Consider the following 18,608-nt stretch of genomic DNA (forward strand, 5'->3'; position numbering starts at 1 on the left):
ATACCAGATAAGGCAGTCCTTTGCTACATATGTAGCTGGAGCGAAGGACCCATCTATGTATATATACTCTTTGGTTGGTGGTTTTAGTCCCTGGGAGCTCTGGTGGGTCTGGTTAGTTGATATTATTGTTCTTTCTATGAGGTTGCAATCCCTTTCACTCCTTCCCCTAACTCTTCCATTCCGGTCCCTGGTCTCAGTCCTATGGTTGCCTGTGAGTATCTGCATCTGTATTGGTCAAGTCCTGGCAGAGCCTCTCAGGAGACAGCTACACCAGGCTCCTGTCAGAAAGCACTTCTTGGCATTAGCAATAGTGTCTGGGTTTGGTGTGTGCTGATGGGTTGGATCCATCCCTAGGTGGGGCAGTCTCAGGATGGCCTCTCCTTCAGTCTCTGTTCCATTCTTTGTCCCTACATTTCCTTTAGTCAGGAACAATTCTGGGTTCAAATTTTTTGAGATGAGTGGGTGGCAACATGGGAGACATGCCTAAAATATATATTATATTAAAATTTTGTGATTTTCTACCTAAGAATAGAATTTAGAAGAAGACTTAACAATTCTCTGCATCAAGTAGATAATGTCTGATATGTTTAGACAAAGATCTAGATGCTCTTCTGGTGCAGACCCCAGAAGGAGTTGGCAGAGAATGCTAGCTCAAATTCCAGATGGACAGCTTTACTCCACTTAAATCTAATGGGAAAGTGTACTAATGAATGCCAAAGGGATGGAGCAGGGCAAAAAATTAGAGAAAGAATCTCGATGACTGGTGTTTAGAGCTCTGCCTCCCAAATATGACTACCACCAAGTTTGTAAGAGAGTATGTTTTAAAACTGCAGATTCTCTTTCAGTAGTTGAGTTGGGGTTCAGGCACCTTTTTTTATTCTACAGTGATCCTGTGGACACTTACCAAGCACAGACATAACCAGAAAAGTGTGAAAACTGAGTAAACCAGTTGCAAATGTGCATTTCCTAGGAAGAGAGAAGCAGGCAGCTGTGCAAGTTTTCCATGGTACATCAGTGACTGTGTAGCTCCAGTGCACAGAAAGATTTGGAAAAATTATACATGATAATTAAAAATACAGAATTTCCCATAAACATTCAATAAAAACAAATAGATTAATTTTTTGACTTATTTTTGGATTTATTCAAATTTGAAACTTGCATACAGGTCTGAAATTTCTAACATAGTAAAATATTATTTGTTTAAAAACAATCAGTGATCATTTTTTGAAGATTTGCCAAATCAAGAGCATTTCCTTTGTATTGTGCAACTTCTGTTTCTTTAAATCCATACAAACATAACTCTTCCATTTTATTGTTTAGCTCCTGACTTATCGAAGTTATGTACACTGCTTAATAACACACACAATGGCCTAGTCAAGAATACGTATGATATAATTGAAAACAACTATATGAAACCAAAAATTATGTCTGATAAATATAGGGGAATTTGGAGGGAAAAAACTAGAGTAGTTATCATATGGCCTTGTATTGCAGTATAAAATTATAAAAAGTAATGAAAATTTATATAACTAAAAGTATGTAATATCATTAAAATATATACAAATAAGAAACCAAAACAATATGAAGTAAGGTAACCCTCCCTCCAACAAGAGGCCTTTCAAGACATCATTAACAAAGAAAAGATAAACTTCTCTCCCCATGGGCAGAATTGGCGAAGTCAAGAGAATGTTCATAGAATCTCCAATTGCCTTTACTGTAATTTTCTTTTTTTTTCTTTTAATTAGGTATTTTCCTCAATTACATTTCCAATGCTATCCAAAAAGCCCCAAATACACTCCCCCCCAGTCCCCCACCCACCCACCCCCACCCCTTGGCCCTGGCATTCCCCTGTACTGGGGCATAAAAGTTGGCAAGTCCAATGGGCCTCTCTTTCCAGTGATGGCCAACTAGGCCATCTTTTGATACAAATGCAGCTAGAGTCAAGAGCTCTGGGGTACTGGTTAGTTCATAATAATGTTCCACCTATGGGGTTGCAGTTCCCTTTAGCTCCTTGGGTACTTTCTCTAGCTCCTCCATTGGGGGCCCTGTGATCCATCCAATAGCTGACTGTGAGCATCCACTTCTGTGTTTGCTAGGCCCCGGCATTGTCTCACAAGAGACAGCTATATCTGGGTCCTTTCAGCAAAATCTTGCTAGTGTATGCAATGGTGTCAGCGTTTGGAAGCTGATTATAGGATGGATCCCTGTAATTTTCTTCATGACTGCATTTCATTCTCTCTTGACTTTTTCCTATGACATATGGCATGAATTTCTATAAGAACTAAGAGTCAAAGAAATAACTTGGGGGAAAAAGAATGAAGAGCTGTTGATTTCCTGGGATTTTTTTTTTTTATGTGCTTAAACAAACAGGAAGCTAAGCATGCAAAGGATAAACAAAGTGCTCAATCCAGACAGCCCTGTTGGCTGTGGCATGTTTTCTACCTAGTTGTTTGGAAAGAACAGCGATGCTTTTAATAACTAGAGAATTAGTAAAGCCACGCAGAAGAACCCATATCCAGTGGAATGTTTTCTTTCTTTTTTATTTAGCATGACATGAAAAAATGAGATCCTCTCACATTTTCAGAGTAGAAATCTCAACATTTTAAGAATTTTATTAGATATGTCACCTTATCATTGTTACAATACTGAGACTCATTTAATCAGAGTCTAACAATGTGATGATTATAATTTCAAAAATCTTTGAACATTTTCTAAAACAAAAAACATACCAAACTGGCAAATTCTGTGTCTGTTTTATGGTGAATGGAGAAAAGACGTTCAAACACTAAACATGCCTCTCTAATCTTTTTTTCAGTGAATCTGTGACCTGCTTGTTTCTCAGGCTGTAGATAATTGGGTTTAGCACAGGAATTATGACTGTATAAAACAGAGAGTCCATCATACCTTGACCATCTGTTTGTTGAGATGCAGGGAGCACATACATGAAGAGAAGGGGCCCATAGTATAAAGACACAGATAAGAGATGGGCTCCACAGGTGGAGAAGGCCTTCCTTATACCTTGGAGAGACTTCATTTTTAAAATTGTGAACAGTACAAGTGTATATGAAACCAGAACAGTCATAATGGTGAATACCTGTATTGAACCAGACAAAATAAATACTAATAGAAGATTAAGAGTAGGATCAGTACAGGAAATATTATACAATGGTATAATATCACAATAAAAGTGATGGATTATGTTAGAATTACAGAAGGTTAATCTGAGTAAAAACAATACATGAAACAAGGAATGAAGAAAGCCACCTACGAATACTGAAACTAGTAGGCGGATGCATAGTCTATTGGTCATAATAACTGGATAAAGTAATGGTTTGCATATGGCTACATAGCGATCATAGGCCATTGTACCCAAAAGAAAGCATTCTGTGGTCCCACCAAATGCGAAGGCAAAAAATTGTATCATGCATTCGGAAAGTGATATCATCTTGTCCTTGGATAACAAGTCAAACAACATATTAGGAGTCACTGCGGATGATATCCAGGCATCTACAAAAGCCAAACTCCCAAGGAAAAGGTACATAGGGATATGCAGGTGGGGGTCACTCCAGATGAGAGCAATCAGACCTAGGTTCCCCACAACAGTGATGAGATATATCATCAAGAATAGTAGGAACAGGGGCACCTGCAGCCCTTGATGATCTGTGAGACCTGTGAGAACAAACTCTGTCAGCAATGTTGTATTTCCTTCTTCCATGTGCTGCTTACTGGACATTGCCTGAAATGAAATAAAATATGCATAATGGAGCATTCACTAATATTTTAAGGTTAACATGGGAACAGGATTTGACATGAAGTCACAGCTTTACCAGAACAGTCCTTTAATTTTTCAAACCTTCTGGAACTGGGATTACAGGTGACTGAGCCACCATGTGGGCACTAGAAACTGAACCTGGGACCTCTCTGCAAGATCAGCAAGTACCCCAACCTCCAAGCCATCTGAACAGTCCCAGTTCCTCAATTTTCTATTTTAGCACTGATTTCCATTCAGTTGACTCAGTTTCTATGTTAAACCAAAGCCCAACATATCCAAATGGGAAAGAAGAAAGACATAGGGACACATATTAATCACAGTGATCAAAGAAAGTAGCAGGAGTGAAATGAGAAGGTTGCATATTGTGAACAATAAAAAAGAAAGAGAATAAGAATAGTTCAGAAATAAAGTGCCAAGTGCAAAAACGATGTGCTAGGACAGTGGTTCTCAACCTTCCTAATGCTGCTACCCTTTAATAGAGGTCCTCATGTTGTGCTGACCCCTACCGATAAAATTGTTTTTGATGTTACTTTATATCTGTAGTTTTTCCACTTTTATGAATCATAATTAAATATTTGTGTTTTCTGATGGTCTTATTTATCCCTAAAAAAGGATTGATCAACTCTCAGATGGAGAACTGCTGTTCTATGGAAAGAGGGGAGAGGGAGAGAGAGAGAGAGAGAGAGAGAGAGAGAGAGAGAGAGAGAGAGAGAGAGAAACTAAAAATACAGAGATTGTTGATGGCTTCAGCAAGAAGACTTTCCTTTATTGAATAGAATTTAAATTATAGAATAGCAAGGTCTTAATGTAAAAGGAATGGCATGAGAATAAAAGAAAAATGAATGATACAGTACACTCCATCAAGCACAGAGGGCAGTAGATCTGCCTGACTCTTCTGTAAAATATTTTAAGGAAGTTCTCAAAATGAAGAGTAGGCAGTTAAAAAGAAATCGAGATTAAACAAAGAAGAAAAAAAAAGAGAGAAGAGTGACCAAAAAAAAATCTAAATTTATGTGAAACAAAAGGCTATGAAAATTGGCAGAAGTAGCAGCCAGAAGTTGATAACTACAGTAAAGGCAAAGAACTGAGAGAGAGAGTGAGCATTAAAGGTCCACAAAGCAAAATAATGGGAAAAGCTACAAGGTCTGAGGGGAGCATGTGCCCTAAACATGTGTTCATTAACATCTGTTTTATCAGAATCCCTTCACTTTATTTAAGTATGCAAATCTATTTTATGGAATTTATTTATAATGAAAAGGCTTCAACTTGAATTTTTCCATTTTTTGTAAGTATAGTGAAAGTGTGTGAATGTTCATTCTATACTTTATCTCATATTTTATGTATAACAGGTGCCAAATATTGACTAGATGCAGATTATATGAAGAATATAATGTCAAACCTTGCACATATAAAGTGAAATTTTATATTGAATGAGTTTGCTTACATGCTATCCCAAATTACAAAATTAATGGAAATCCTCAAATAAAATATTAAGGTATCTTTCAAATAAATATATATACACATATATATATATGTGTATTCTGTGTACACATGCATATAGACAAATATATGTACATTCATTTAGATATATTCTTCTATGAACATATAATTACTATTATATATAAATTACTCAATTATACTTATCCAAAATTTTTCCAGTTTTTATCATACAATTATAACATGAGGAGCCATAAAAGAATTACTAATTAATAGGTATTTAATAGGTAGATCTTCAATTTAAATCAGAAACTGAAATGGTCTTTATATCAGAATTGTCTAATTATTTTTTATACAAGAATAATGTCATCAGTCTGAAAACTGACCTTTTAAGCACTCATATTTTATCTCAACACAACTGATAAGGTTGTTATAAATATGGGGGTTGATAATAAAACTCGTTACATGGAAGAGTTAATGGCCATTTTCTTGTTCTTATTTTAGTCATAAAAATAAAACATACAGATTTTCAATTTTTGCTTTTCAAAAATACCCCCTGGAAATTTTTGTGTTTTGCATATAAATTCTAAAATTACTATAAATTTGTAGACTTTAAACATTGTAAATTTTAAATCTTCCTTACAAAGATTAATATTTTGAAATGTTTTCAACGTTACCAGTATCTTCTAAGGAATTGTGGAAATCCTTTAAATGTTTTGGAACTTTTCAAAAGCAGAAATAACACATGACAGCGCCGACATGAGGAGACGTGTAGTTCACTGACTCACTTGGAGGGCGCACCTACAAAGCTAAGGAAAACTCTGTTTACATCACTGTTACTGCAACACAGAAGCAACCAACTGCACACTTGTGCATCCTTTTTCCTAGGGAAGAAGATATGAAGAACTGAAATTCCCCTCAGAATGCCTTAGGATTCCCTGTAGGTTAAAGGGAAGATCATCAACTGGGCATTGCTGATGGTGTACAAAATTCAGGTCTTCCCAGAGGATCGATAAACATCAAATCACTCTGAGTAAATCTAGCTTAAAAAATTAAACTTACACCGAATGCCATTGTATTTCATCATCAGTGATGTGCCGGATGGCTTTATGGCAACTTTGGTTTCAATATAAGATTGAATGTAGTGAGTGCTTTGATGTCATGATATCTGTACTAATCAAAACATAGTTGTAATTAAGCAGCTGTCTCCATTTTTTACAAGAGAAAATATTTTTTAAAAAACATTGTTCTGCTAATAAAAATAATATCTTACATTTGAACGTCTTAAATTCCTTAATTTAATCAGGAATTTGAAAAAAAATTATAATAATCCATGGGGAAAATATCAGAGGAGAAACAAAAACAAATAGTATAGAGTAGCAGCCAATAGCCATGCTATCCAAATAGGTCTATGAATTTGAAGATGTGAAGACTGACCAGTCACTTCTAGGTGATTCTAACTGCCATATAGGGAGAATTTATTTGAATGAATTAGATTTTAATTAGATATTGTATATTCAAAAGCATAATGTGTGAGGATGTGTTTATATGCAAATGTGTATACATATGCATATTTATATAATAATGTTTTTTTATAACAGAAATATCTCATAATAATAACATCCTTTATTTCTTGAACTGATCATAATGTCAAAACCTGTATTATAGCTTTCTGATATAAATCATTTATTTCCTTTTCCTCCAGCAAGTGTATCTTCTGATCTTGGTGCTTTAAAAGGCACGGGGTAATTCGATCCGTGAGAGTTCTGAGCCATTAGTGTTACTACCTGGAGAGACTTGATAAATTATTTCATTGAATTTAATGATATGAATTTATTTATTTTTAGAGCCTATTTCCTAATCTATATACTAGTTTTAAAGTTTTACTTGGTATAACTTATTGTAAATAATCTAGAAATCACTTAAAATTCAAAGTATCATCTATTCTCCTGGAGTACCAGCTAATCAGGAATTGAGAAGTGAAGGTAACCTGAGCAAATAGATTGGGGACAACATAGTGAAAAAATGTGCTACTGGAAGAGTAAAACAGTTAAAATGTATAAAGTACACAAGGATTTTTAATTATAATAGGTTATAATAGACTATATGCAAATACAAAGACATTTTCTGTAGTGGTGTTGATTATCTACATACTTTCATCTTCAGGAGAGGTCTTTGGAACTATCCTCTTCAAATACCAAGGGACGACATCATGCTGATAAAACTCTGAAGTTAAGTTACTAGTACATTTAATTTTACAAAATGTGCTTTTGTGTCATAAGCTGAACATTCTCACAGCCAGTAAGCATCTACTGAACAACAAATAATGATACCAGCTATAAGGTTTTATCTTGTGAGATAGGACCTAATTTTAATCAAATAGTTGGTCACTTCTGTGGCATTCCCATCATTATTGCACTCCAGGGTGTATCCAAGCTAGCCATTACTGTAGCTCTCAAGTTTCACCATTGAATAAAATTGATGGTTATTTTCATCCTCCTGTAGCTTGCATAGCATCTTGCAGTACCAGGAAAAATAGCTAATAGGAATGAAGTGTCCACGTCAGTACAAACTTCTATAACAGAAGTATATTGTAGCTTAAACTATAGTCTTACCATCAAGTGCTAGGGGGTTAATCAATACTATTTACAACAGTTTTAAGTCTTTGGGAACTCTCTGGCCAACAATTCCAAAGGAAGATACTCACTTTTGTAACTGAGACTTTTTTTTATTAACACATGGTGTCCAGTAGAGGTATTATTACCCCATTACAGGGTAATTCTATCTTATGTGCTAGGAAGCTTCTACAGTAGTATGTAGGTTTCCAAATTATTTCTTCAGAAAATCATTTACTTTATTTATCCCCCTTTATGTTCCATCTTCTACCCTAACTTCCCTTCCCCTACTCCAATTTATCACCTCTATTCCAGAATACTGAAAAAAAAATTACAATCTTCACATCTATGAGCTCACTGGTATAGGAAGGGCTTTCTCAATAGGACTTCAATAGCTCAGGCACTAAGACTAATGATTAATAAATAGGACTTTAAGGAATTAAAACGCTTCTGTACCGCCAAGTACATCGTCATTTTACTGAAAGGGCAGCCTACAAAATAGGATCAAATCTTTACTATCTGTACATCTTACAGAGGGTTCTTATCTAGAATATACAAAGAACTAACAAACCTAAACATCAAGAAAACGAACAAGACAATTAAAAGATGGGACACGGATCTAAAAAGATATTTCTCAAAGGATAAAATAAAACAGCTGAGAAACACTTCAAGAATATCCAACATTCTCAGACAACAAGGAAATAAGGTTAAAACAACAATGAGATTTCATCTTATCCCAGTAAGACTGTCTAAGATCAAAACCACAAATGATGACAGATGTGGGTATAGATGTGTAGAAAGGGGAATACTTATTTCCTACTGGTGAATGTACAAACAAGTAGAGTGGCATTGTGAATGGTCTACTAAAAGCTAGAAATTGGACTAACACATGACCTTTCTTGGTCATATACCAAAAGGACTCTTCATTCTACTATAAGAACATCACCCATAGTCATTGTGGTACTATTCCTACACCAGGAGCTATAGTATTACTGAATTATAAAATTCAGTGAAAGGAACTAATTACATTTTTATAACTTTCTTGGTGCTTTTGACACCCACTAAACTTTCAGAAGTATGCATCATCTGAAAGGGGTCAGAGAAAGAAAGGGTATATCAAGGGCAAATAAGACACATGAACATATGTTCAACACTTTCTCATAGTCAGATCTTCAGAATAAAGACAGATTGAAACTCCTTTCCTGGACAAATCTTGGATTTCACATAAGTACTAGTCTTTCAGTGCTTCTCAAGCTTCAGATTTGTCCCCTCAAGGGAACCACTGAGAATACAATAATGTGCAGGCATCTTGGGATCTGGGTCTCTGGAATTATACCACAGTACTGCCCATTTTAAATACTTACAATGCTTTAATTTTTCCAATTGTTTCTCTATAATGCTTTGTCACAGTGTATCAAAAATTCAAGTTTAATAAAACTATCATTTTAGCTGTATGGTACTTATATCTACCAAGATAAAACAGTGGCAGCAATAGGAGTTTGAATGGGTGTTCAGCAACTGTTCTAAGCAAAGTATTGGATTTGTGCTTATTCTTTGATATTTGTTTTTTATGTCATGTGTGTGTGTGTGTGTGTGTGTGTGTGTGTGTGTGTGCCACAGATCATCTACAAAGATCAGAAGAAACTCTATGGGAGTGACTTCTGCCTACCATGTGGGCCCTGAGTGAACTGAATTCAAGTCCTTTTTAAAATTTGTATTTAAAAAGTTTTTATTTTTTTTAGAAATATTTATTTATTTTATGTATATGAGTGACACATGAGAAGAGGGCATCAGATCCCATTACAAATTTTGTGAGCCATCATGTGGTTACCTGGAACCAAACTCAGGACCTCTAGAAAAACAGTCAGTGCTTTTAACCTCTGAGCCTAAGTCTCCATCCCAAATCTCAGTTCTAAAGGGTTAGCAACAAGCCTTTACCAGGAGAGACATCTCACCAACTGTGGACTCTATTTTCATTAAAGAGAGTGACATAGTGCATTTTGTGTATTTGTGAAGATGGGACAATAATGGTAGGGATGGAACAAGCTATGGCAGGCATTCTGTGTGAAGAGGACTTCTGAGGGAAAGCAAGTACATAAGACAATAGGGTAGGTCCAGAAGCCTGTCAGAGATGCATTTTGGATATGACAAAATTATCATTTGGAGAATCATGAAAGAAGAGACTTAAGGGTTAGAGTAGGTTTCACTGGAAAGGATTTCAAATCACACCAGTGTGAGAAATTCACGGTAAAAAAAGTAAATATGCCCATATCAGCATATAGAATACATCTCTATAAAATGTATGCAAATGAATATAATTAGATATTAATAAGCTATGTGCAGACAGCCTTATAGTTATGGAAATACTTTAAAATGTTAAAAGATGTTTGATTTCATTTGTTTTGGCTATGAAAATTTACCTGGCAGCAACATCTGTGAAAGAAGAGAGTATCGGCAGCCTGGAGGATATAAGAACTACAGTTTTACATAAGCAGAGATGAGTGGATTCTACAGCAAGTGCCTCGGCTGCATTCATAGCATTGTGTATGGCGTCTCAGTGATGATAAAGGAAGGCATGGTGGAACTGTAGATGGATAACTCAGGAGGCAATGAAGACTTGTGCAGTGTATGCACAACACAGGAAAACTCTCTCTCTCTCTCTCTCTCTCTCTCTCTCTCTCTCTCTCTCTCTCTCTCACACACACACACACACACACACACGCACACACACACACTTCTACACTCACTTGTATATTGTGTTGTCATTTTCATATTTCCCCTAAAATTCCCATTGTTCTACAATACTATAATGTGTTAAATTATTTAATCTTTGGTAATACACACTTGGAGCTTTCACTTTTCAAATCAACATTTCAATAACTGTGTGTTACTGGAGTATTTTACTCAATAGTTTTAGTTTACCCAAATTAAAAAACAAATTGACACCCTTTCTTCCCCAACTTGTACTCTTTTCTGCACATTTCTCTCAACTTGTCCAATCACCTGCTGGCTTTTAGAATTACTGTCATACAATATAAATCATCACTGGAAATGGCCTTACAAGGTCATTGGACTATAGTAGTGGCCTCTGTTCACTCAAACAATAAATCTAAGGTCAGAGCATTGTTTTACAGTTCTTTCTCACTGTCATAACTATCTCCTTGCACTCTCTTTTCTGATTATTTCTCTGGTAAGTTTTAGATGGATTTGTTGTAAGAAGTGAAATTAATCATGTCCTAAAGAAGTGAAGTGAAAGACATGTCAGTGGCTAGCCAAATGCCACAAATCTGTTTCTGCTCACTGAAATAAAAACCTGCTTCCTTCTATGCATTTGCAATAGACCACCAACCAAGGAGTGCACAGGGAGAGATCCATGGCTCCAGTTACAATATGTAGCAGAGGATGATGTTGTCTGACAACAGTGGGAGGGGAGGCCCTTGGCCCTGTGGAGGTTTGATGCCCCAAGGTATGGGGATGCTGGAGTAGTGGAGTAAGAGAGGGTGGGTGGGTGGGGGAGTACCCTCATAGAGGCTAAGGGAAGGGAGGAGAGAGAGAGGATGTGGGATGGGGGGATTATAGAGGGGTAACTGGGAAGTCGGGTATCATTTGAGATGTAATGGAATGATTAATAAAAAATAATAAAAAAATTAAAAAGATAAAAAAACCCTGCCTCCTCTGCACAGGTAAATGTAGTATTTCATGAAACTACACAGCAGTATTGGTATCAAGAAAATAATATTCAATCATGTTTTATAGAAATATTACTTTTAACACTTAATATACTTGCATAGCTACGCTGAAAAAGAGTAAATCAAAAGCTTAAACAGTGTTTTCTGGTGTTATTATTCCTGTATGCAATAACATTTGTTAGAAAGCACTCATGTGCTTCTGATATATTTCTGTTTTAAGGAGATTTGAGGCACTTATGCTTTTGTTAGTTTGAGTTTTAAGTGAGTTACAACTGTAAAATATCTGTAGCGTAAACACGTAGGCACATTTAACATGGACTGTTTTGTGATTATTTACCCAAATGTAACAGAGAGTTGCAAGAAATCTAAACATTTCTCTTTAAAAATTTTGCCAGTGAATCGATAACTTGCTTATTTCTCAAACTGTAAATAATTGGATTTAACACAGGAATTATGACAGTGTAAAACAGAGAGTCTATCATGTCTTGATCGTCTACTTCTGAAGATGCAGGGTGCACATACATGAAGAGAAGGGGCCCATAGTATAAAGACACGGATAGGAGATGGGCCCCACAGGTGGAGAAGGCTTTCTTTATGCCTTTGGCAGATTTCTTTTTTAAGATTGTAAACAAAATAATAGTGTAAGAGACAAGGATAGTTGAAATAGTGAAAACCTGGATCGAGCCAGAGAAAATAAAAACAATTAGGTAATTAAGAGAAGTGTCAGTACAGGAAATCTTTAACAATGATATAATGTCACAATAAAAGTGATGTATCGTGTTGGAATTACAGAAGGTTAATCTCAATAAAAAACCTTCATGAATCAAAGCGTGAATAATTCCAGCAACAAAAGACAAGGCTATTAGCCACACACAGAGACCATTGGTCATAACTACTGGGTAGAGTAAAGGTTTGCATATGGCTACATAGCGATCATAGGCCATCGCTGCCAAGAGGAAACACTCTGTGGTTGCACTGATATTAAATAAAAAAAACTGTGCCATACATTCAGATAGAGTGATAACCTTGCTCTTACCAAAGAAGTTAAGAAGCATCTTTGGGACCACTATGGAAGAAATAGATGTATCTACAAAAGCCAAGCTTCCAAGAAATAGATACATGGGGATATGGAGGTGAGGGTCCGTCCAGATGAGAGTGATCAAACTGACGTTTCCCACAATGGTGATGAGATAGATCACCAAGAAGACCAGGAACAGAGGAATGTTCCACAGTGGCTGGTGACTGAGTCCTGTGAGAACAAACTCTGCCAGCAGGGTGGCATTCTTCTCCATGGCTTCGCTGGACAGTTCTGAAATGAAAGGCAGTGAATGTAAGAAATTACCTACCAACATTTATCAATTAAAAACAGGAGATCTGGACTTGAAAGGAATGCAGACATTTATCAGAAGGCATTTTAAATTTTATTTACCATTATATAATAACCAAATTCTTTAGATTAATATAGCTAAATGAATTTAATTTTTAAAGACATGAGTTGAATATTTTAAGGATTTTTCAAACACTTTAAAATATTTTTAGTTATGTACATGCATGTTTGTGTGTAGGGATGGTATGTGTGCATGAGTGTAGGTACCCATGGGGATAAGAAGAGAGTGTAGTATCTCTTGGAGTTGGATCTACAGAGATCCATAATCCTGCAAGCTGCACAAGAAGAATTAAGGTCCAGTCCCTTGCAAAAGCAGTACTGTTCTTAGCCTCTGAGACATCTCGCCAGTACTGGATGTCAAGAAAGCTAAGCAATTAGAACACACTGACCATTAAAAAAAAACATTCAAATGTTACAATAGGGCATAGCATTAGAAATTTTTCACATATATTTTTTTAATTAAATATGTGGTGGTAGAGAAAATAGGTTGCTGGGAGGGGAGAGTAGTGAGAAATATTCACTAGCAAACTATTGTTGTTGTTCTGAGGCTTCCAATTCACATCCTATATCTGAGTTATCTGGGGGCAATGTGCAAAATTTGGGACACATTTACACAGAAACTGATGCAGCAACATTAAAATGATGTTTAAAAGACTGATTTCTAAAAATCTCTAGGCAATACAAATTCGTGTGCAGTGATACGACCTTGAAAATGATGGGACAGCGAGAAGATTGATTTTTAAAAATTAGTACATTAGAGTGTACAGCAACACAGGACACCTGAGTGAGATGTCCAATCAAGGGCAGGGTTATCACTTGGAGACGGTAGGCATATTCATTTAAACGGAGGTCAATGACTTTGTGAAGAGTGCGTCTTCTGAAAATGCAGGTGACAAACAAAAGGAGTGACCAATAGCAAGTGGCGGGAAGGATGACAGAAGTGGCTAAGGGTGGGATTATGTGTGACTTGCTTTTGCCAAGTACACAAAGGGGAGGAAATAGAAATAAGTGCAAGAAGGTTATGTTAAAGACATTTTATAACAGAGGTGGATTGCATTTTCTGCTAAGCATTTGAGCCCTTTTCTGCCACATTGTAGAGGCCGTCCAATGCTGCAGAAGCCAGAGCTTTTGAAAACGACTTGCATTCTGGCAGGAGAGACAGCAGATGTGTATCCAGATGTAAATCCATCCAGCTAGGTTTGCTTTAGAATAGCAAGGGGGAGAGACATCCAGATACAGAGTAATTGTAGTAGCAGAGGCAGCACACTGTGGACTCCAACCAAACTCCAAACTCCAAACAACCAAACTCAGGTGTCTCCTGAGATTTGACCTGTAGTGCGCTAGGTCTACCAGCACTTACAACCTCAGTGGGTGATGTGCTGGCTTCCTATTTTAGCTATTTAGTGACTGTCTGGATGCCTGCTATTGTTGGTCATTTTTCTTGCTGAGTATTCAAGTCCTCAAATTTGCACCTAAGAATGTGTTTTTCCTTGGTCATCAAAAGCACATGTATCCCCCACGAGAATAAAAAGAGACAGGACAAGCCAAGTGCTGGAAGTAGTGGCACATTTAATCCCTAATGCTTAAGAGTCTGAGGCAGGAGATTCCGTCTTTGGCTACAGAGCAAGAACCTCTCTCTAAATAAGTAAAACAAAACAACAACAAGAAGTACAGTCAATTAGATAGCTGACAGTAGTGGTCCTTAAAATGGGACAGATACTAATGACGGCAAAATCAAGGAAAACGTTAGCAGTCAAACTAAAAACACTGGTAGGGCAAGTGAAGGAACTGAGTGCTGAAATTAGGAATCTCTCAGGCGCTTTGCTGAGAAGAGCTATAAGTGACACGGGCAGTGTGAGAGAAGAAAAGGAACCGGGAGGCAGCAGGATCCCCTAGAGGGAACTGAAGAACATGGCCTCTATCCATCTGTCTAGTGCTCTCGTGCCTTATGTACAGAACGGCTATACACGATTTAAATAAAAGGATAAGAAGGTCAAGAAATTAAGAGGAAGGAATCAAGAGAGAGAAAATAAGGACAGAACAGGGATGTTTGTGTGGGTAGGAAGAGAGCCAATGGAGGAAGAGACATAGCACTGGAGTGACAGTCACAAGCCATGGAGAGGCCCTCAATTTTAAGTGTCTCTAGAAATCTTTCTGATTTTATTTGAGAACATTCTCATTTTCATTAATGTGGTTTTTTTTTAGCAAAATAAAACTGAATGCTTTATTCCTTGAAGTCCCAAATAAAAGAATTAGAAATTCTCAAATAAATTAATGTTTCAAATTTTAAGTGTGAGAATGGGTCATAGTGTCATGGAATGATATTCTCGGCACGTTTCCTGTCTTTTTATAGGTGCATGCTTATATAAAACAAACACACACAGAGATGAAATGTGTAGTTTATATATACTTTATGAGTATCCCCTCTGTATCTGTGTATATGTTTTTAAAGTAAATCGTTAGATGAAAATGAGGACATTAAAGAGTTAGAGAATATTCCCAAATAAATAAAATAGTCACCTATACTGAAATTGCCATAGTAGTTTGCTATGCAAGAGCAACTTAGTACTTTAGCTCATCATAACTAAATATTATGGTTAATAAACTAGGTAACAAAACATCTCTAACCATAAGAATTCAGGCTAAAACTATTCTGATTATTCATATTTAATGAGAAAATAAAATATACAGACATTGTTCTTGCTTTTTCTTTCTACACTGACCTAGAATCTGAAAAGGTTCTTAAATTATTATATATTTAACAGCATTTTAGCTGTTCACAGAAAGGATGCGGAATAACACAGAAATCATTTCTTTCTTACCTATAGCCTGGAAGAAGCTGAAGATATCTTTACTAAGTGTTAGGCTTTCTAAAGCAGAAACAAAGAGAATGCTACAGGAAAGCAGTAGCCCTGGGAGCAGTTCCTACCACTGTGGCTCCTAGTGCAGTTTCCATTCTATAAATGCAGAAATTGTCTATATCATTTTCCCTTTAACACGAGAGTCAGGCGTGACCCTGTGTGCTGGAGGAGAAGCAGAGAGCTGAAATTCCCACCAGGAACTCCCGCATTCCCCATAGAGAAAGTGCAGCTGCAGTGCTGGGCACAGTGGACCGGACGCATGTGAGGAGTCCAAATGATCCCGTGAGGAACTGCAGACATTTACACCATAAATGTTTATTCACAGTGTCCAAATATGGCTTTCAGTATAGGAACTGAATCTTACGCCACCATATTTTAAAATCACACTTGGCATTTCTGACAGGTTAGGTAAACTTTTATTTAAACAACCTCCTTAGGTTTGCCTACAATGCTTCATCACGCTGTCCTCATAGGAATATGCTGTTTTCCTTTGTTCTCACTCATTCCCTTCCCATCGTCCTCAGCGTAAACCCTCTTTCTACCAGCTGGTACCCTTTGTTTTTTAGTTCCTCCCCACCTTAGTGTTCCTATAACATATATTCCATTTCCCTGTACTTCCCACTCTGCTTGAGAGCTCTTCCTCCTTTCTAATATCCTCTCATTATTTTCATGACCCACAAGCACACACATGTAAATAAACACACACACAGATATATGTATACAGATAAATTATATAGTCTTTGTCTCTATCACCTGGTTCATTTCACTTGGCATAATGATTTCTAGTTGCATACGTTTTCAATCGAATGTCACTGTTTTATTTTTCCTTATGACTGAGAATGTAAGTATCGCGTATTCATTTGTGGATCGACACCTAGGCTGGACTAACTTTCTGGCTATCATGAAACGTGTAGCAATAAACCAAGATGGACAAGAATCTCTGTGACACCGTGATTCAGATTCTTTAGTGCATATTTTCAACCACAGTAGAGCAGAATTACGTGTTATTTTCATTTTTAGTGTTTTGTGGAACTCCCATGTTTATTTCTTCGTAAGTTCTGTTTCTACCAGCAGAGACCATGCTTTCCGGTTTCTGCACGTCTTTCTGAACTTTGGTGGTCATTGGATTTCCTTTCTTTTCTTTTTTTTTCTTTTCTTCTTTTTCTTTTTTGGATTGGATATTTTCTTTATTTACATTTCAAATATTTTCTGCTTTCCAGGTCTCCCCTTCAGAAACCCCCTGTCCCATCCCCCCTCACTCTGCCTCTATGAGGGTGTTCTGCCACCCACCCACTCCCGTCCTCATCATCCCGCACGGGCATTACCCTACACTGGGGCATTGAATGCCCTCAGGCCCAAGGGCCTCTCCTCTCACTGATGTCCAACAAGGCCATCCTCTGCCATATATGTGGTTAGTGCCATGGGTCGCTCCATGTGTATTCTTTCATTGGTGGTCCAGTCCCTGGGAGCTGGGAGGTGGAAGGGTCTGGACTGTTGACACTGTTGTTCCTTCCATGGGGCTGCAAACCCCATGGTAAATTCCAGGCATTCACCTTTGTCTTTGACAGGCTCTGCCAGAGCTTCTCAGGAAACAGCCATATCAGGCTTCCATCAGCAAGCACTTCCCGCATCCACAATAGCTTCCGGGTTTGGTGGCTATATATGGGATGGATTCCCACGTGGGGCAGTCTCTGGATGGCCTTTCCTTCAGTCTCTGCTCAACACTTTGTCTCCATATTTCCTCCTGTGAGTATTTTGTTCATCCTTCTAAAAAGCACTGAAGCATCCACATTTTGGTTTTCCTTCTTCTTAGGTTTCATATGGTCTGTGAGTTGAATATTGGGTATTCTGTATTTTGGGGCTAATGTCCACTTATCAGTGGGTACAAACTGTGTTTGTTCCTTTGTGACTGAGTTAACTCACTGAGGATGGTATTTTCAAGTTCCATCTATTTGCCTGTGAATTCCATGAAGTTGTTGTTTTTAATAGCTGAGTAGTACTCCACTGTGTAAATGTACCATATTTTTTTGTATCCATTCCTCTGTTGAAGGATAACTGGATTCATTCCAGCTTCTGGCTATTAGAAATATGGCTGCTGTGAACATAGTGGAGCATGTGTCCTTATTACATGTGTAGCATCTTCTGGGTATATGCCCAAGAGTGTTAAAGCTGGGTCTTCAGGTAGTACTATGTCTAATTTTCTGAGGGACCAGCAGACATTTCTTTAGGTACTTCTCAACCCTTCAAGTTTCCTCAGTTGAGAATTCTCCATTTCTCTCTATTCCCCATATTTCGTGTGTGTGTGTGTTTAACCTAAAGTAGAAATTTTTTTATTAGACATTTTCTTCATTTACACTTTAAATGCTATCCCCTTTCTCGGTTCCCTCCCTGAAAACTCCCCATGCCCTCCCCCACACCCCTGCTCACCAACCCTCCCACTCCAGCTTACCAGCCTTGGCATTCCACTACACTGGGGCATAAAACCTTCACAGAACCAAGGGCCTCTTCTCTCCATTTTTAATAGGGTCATTTGGTTCTCTGGGTTCTAACTTCTTGAGTTCTTTGTATATATTGGATATTAGTCTTCTATCAGATGTAGGGTTGGTAAAGATCTTTTCCCAGTCTGTTGGTTGACTGCTTGCCCTATTGACAGTGTCCTTTGCCTTATAGAAGCTTTTCAATTTTATGAGGCCCCATTTGTTGATTGTTGATCTTAGACAGTGGTGTTCAGGAAATTTTCTCTTATGCCCATGTGTTCGGGACTTTTCTCCACTTTCTCTTCTATTAGATTCAGTGTATCTGGTTTTGTGTGGAGGTCCTTGATTCACTTGGACTTGAGCTTTGTAC

General features: G+C 37.3%; 2 protein-coding genes across 2 annotated transcripts; both read right to left on the minus strand.

Annotated features, from left to right (window-relative positions):
* Nucleotides 1-2,739: 2,739 nt before the first annotated feature.
* Nucleotides 2,740-3,731, minus strand: LOC110311629 (olfactory receptor 186). The gene has a single exon (XM_021185050.1). It carries the CDS (start codon nt 3,713-3,715, stop codon nt 2,786-2,788), a length of 930 nt encoding a protein of 309 aa, XP_021040709.1. The 5' UTR covers nt 3,716-3,731; the 3' UTR covers nt 2,740-2,785.
* An 8,118-nt stretch (nt 3,732-11,849) lies between these two features.
* On the minus strand, nt 11,850-15,836 carry LOC110311650 (olfactory receptor 187). The gene is made up of 2 exons (XM_021185098.1): nt 15,723-15,836; nt 11,850-12,822 (listed from the first exon to the last, which is right to left on the minus strand). Exon 2 carries the CDS (start codon nt 12,803-12,805, stop codon nt 11,879-11,881), a length of 927 nt encoding a protein of 308 aa, XP_021040757.1. The 5' UTR covers nt 12,806-12,822; nt 15,723-15,836; the 3' UTR covers nt 11,850-11,878.
* Nucleotides 15,837-18,608: the final 2,772 nt, after the last annotated feature.

This window comes from Mus caroli, chromosome 16 (genome assembly GCF_900094665.2).
Source record: "Mus caroli chromosome 16, CAROLI_EIJ_v1.1, whole genome shotgun sequence".
Lineage (NCBI taxonomy): Eukaryota > Metazoa > Chordata > Mammalia > Rodentia > Muridae > Mus > Mus caroli.

What these genes read in the sequence shown, in the direction of transcription:
- LOC110311629 (XM_021185050.1), bottom strand. Translation starts at nt 3,715, where the DNA reads ATGGAAGAAGGAAATACAACATTGCTGACAGAGTTTGTTCTCACAGGT.
- LOC110311650 (XM_021185098.1), bottom strand. Translation starts at nt 12,805, where the DNA reads ATGGAGAAGAATGCCACCCTGCTGGCAGAGTTTGTTCTCACAGGACTC.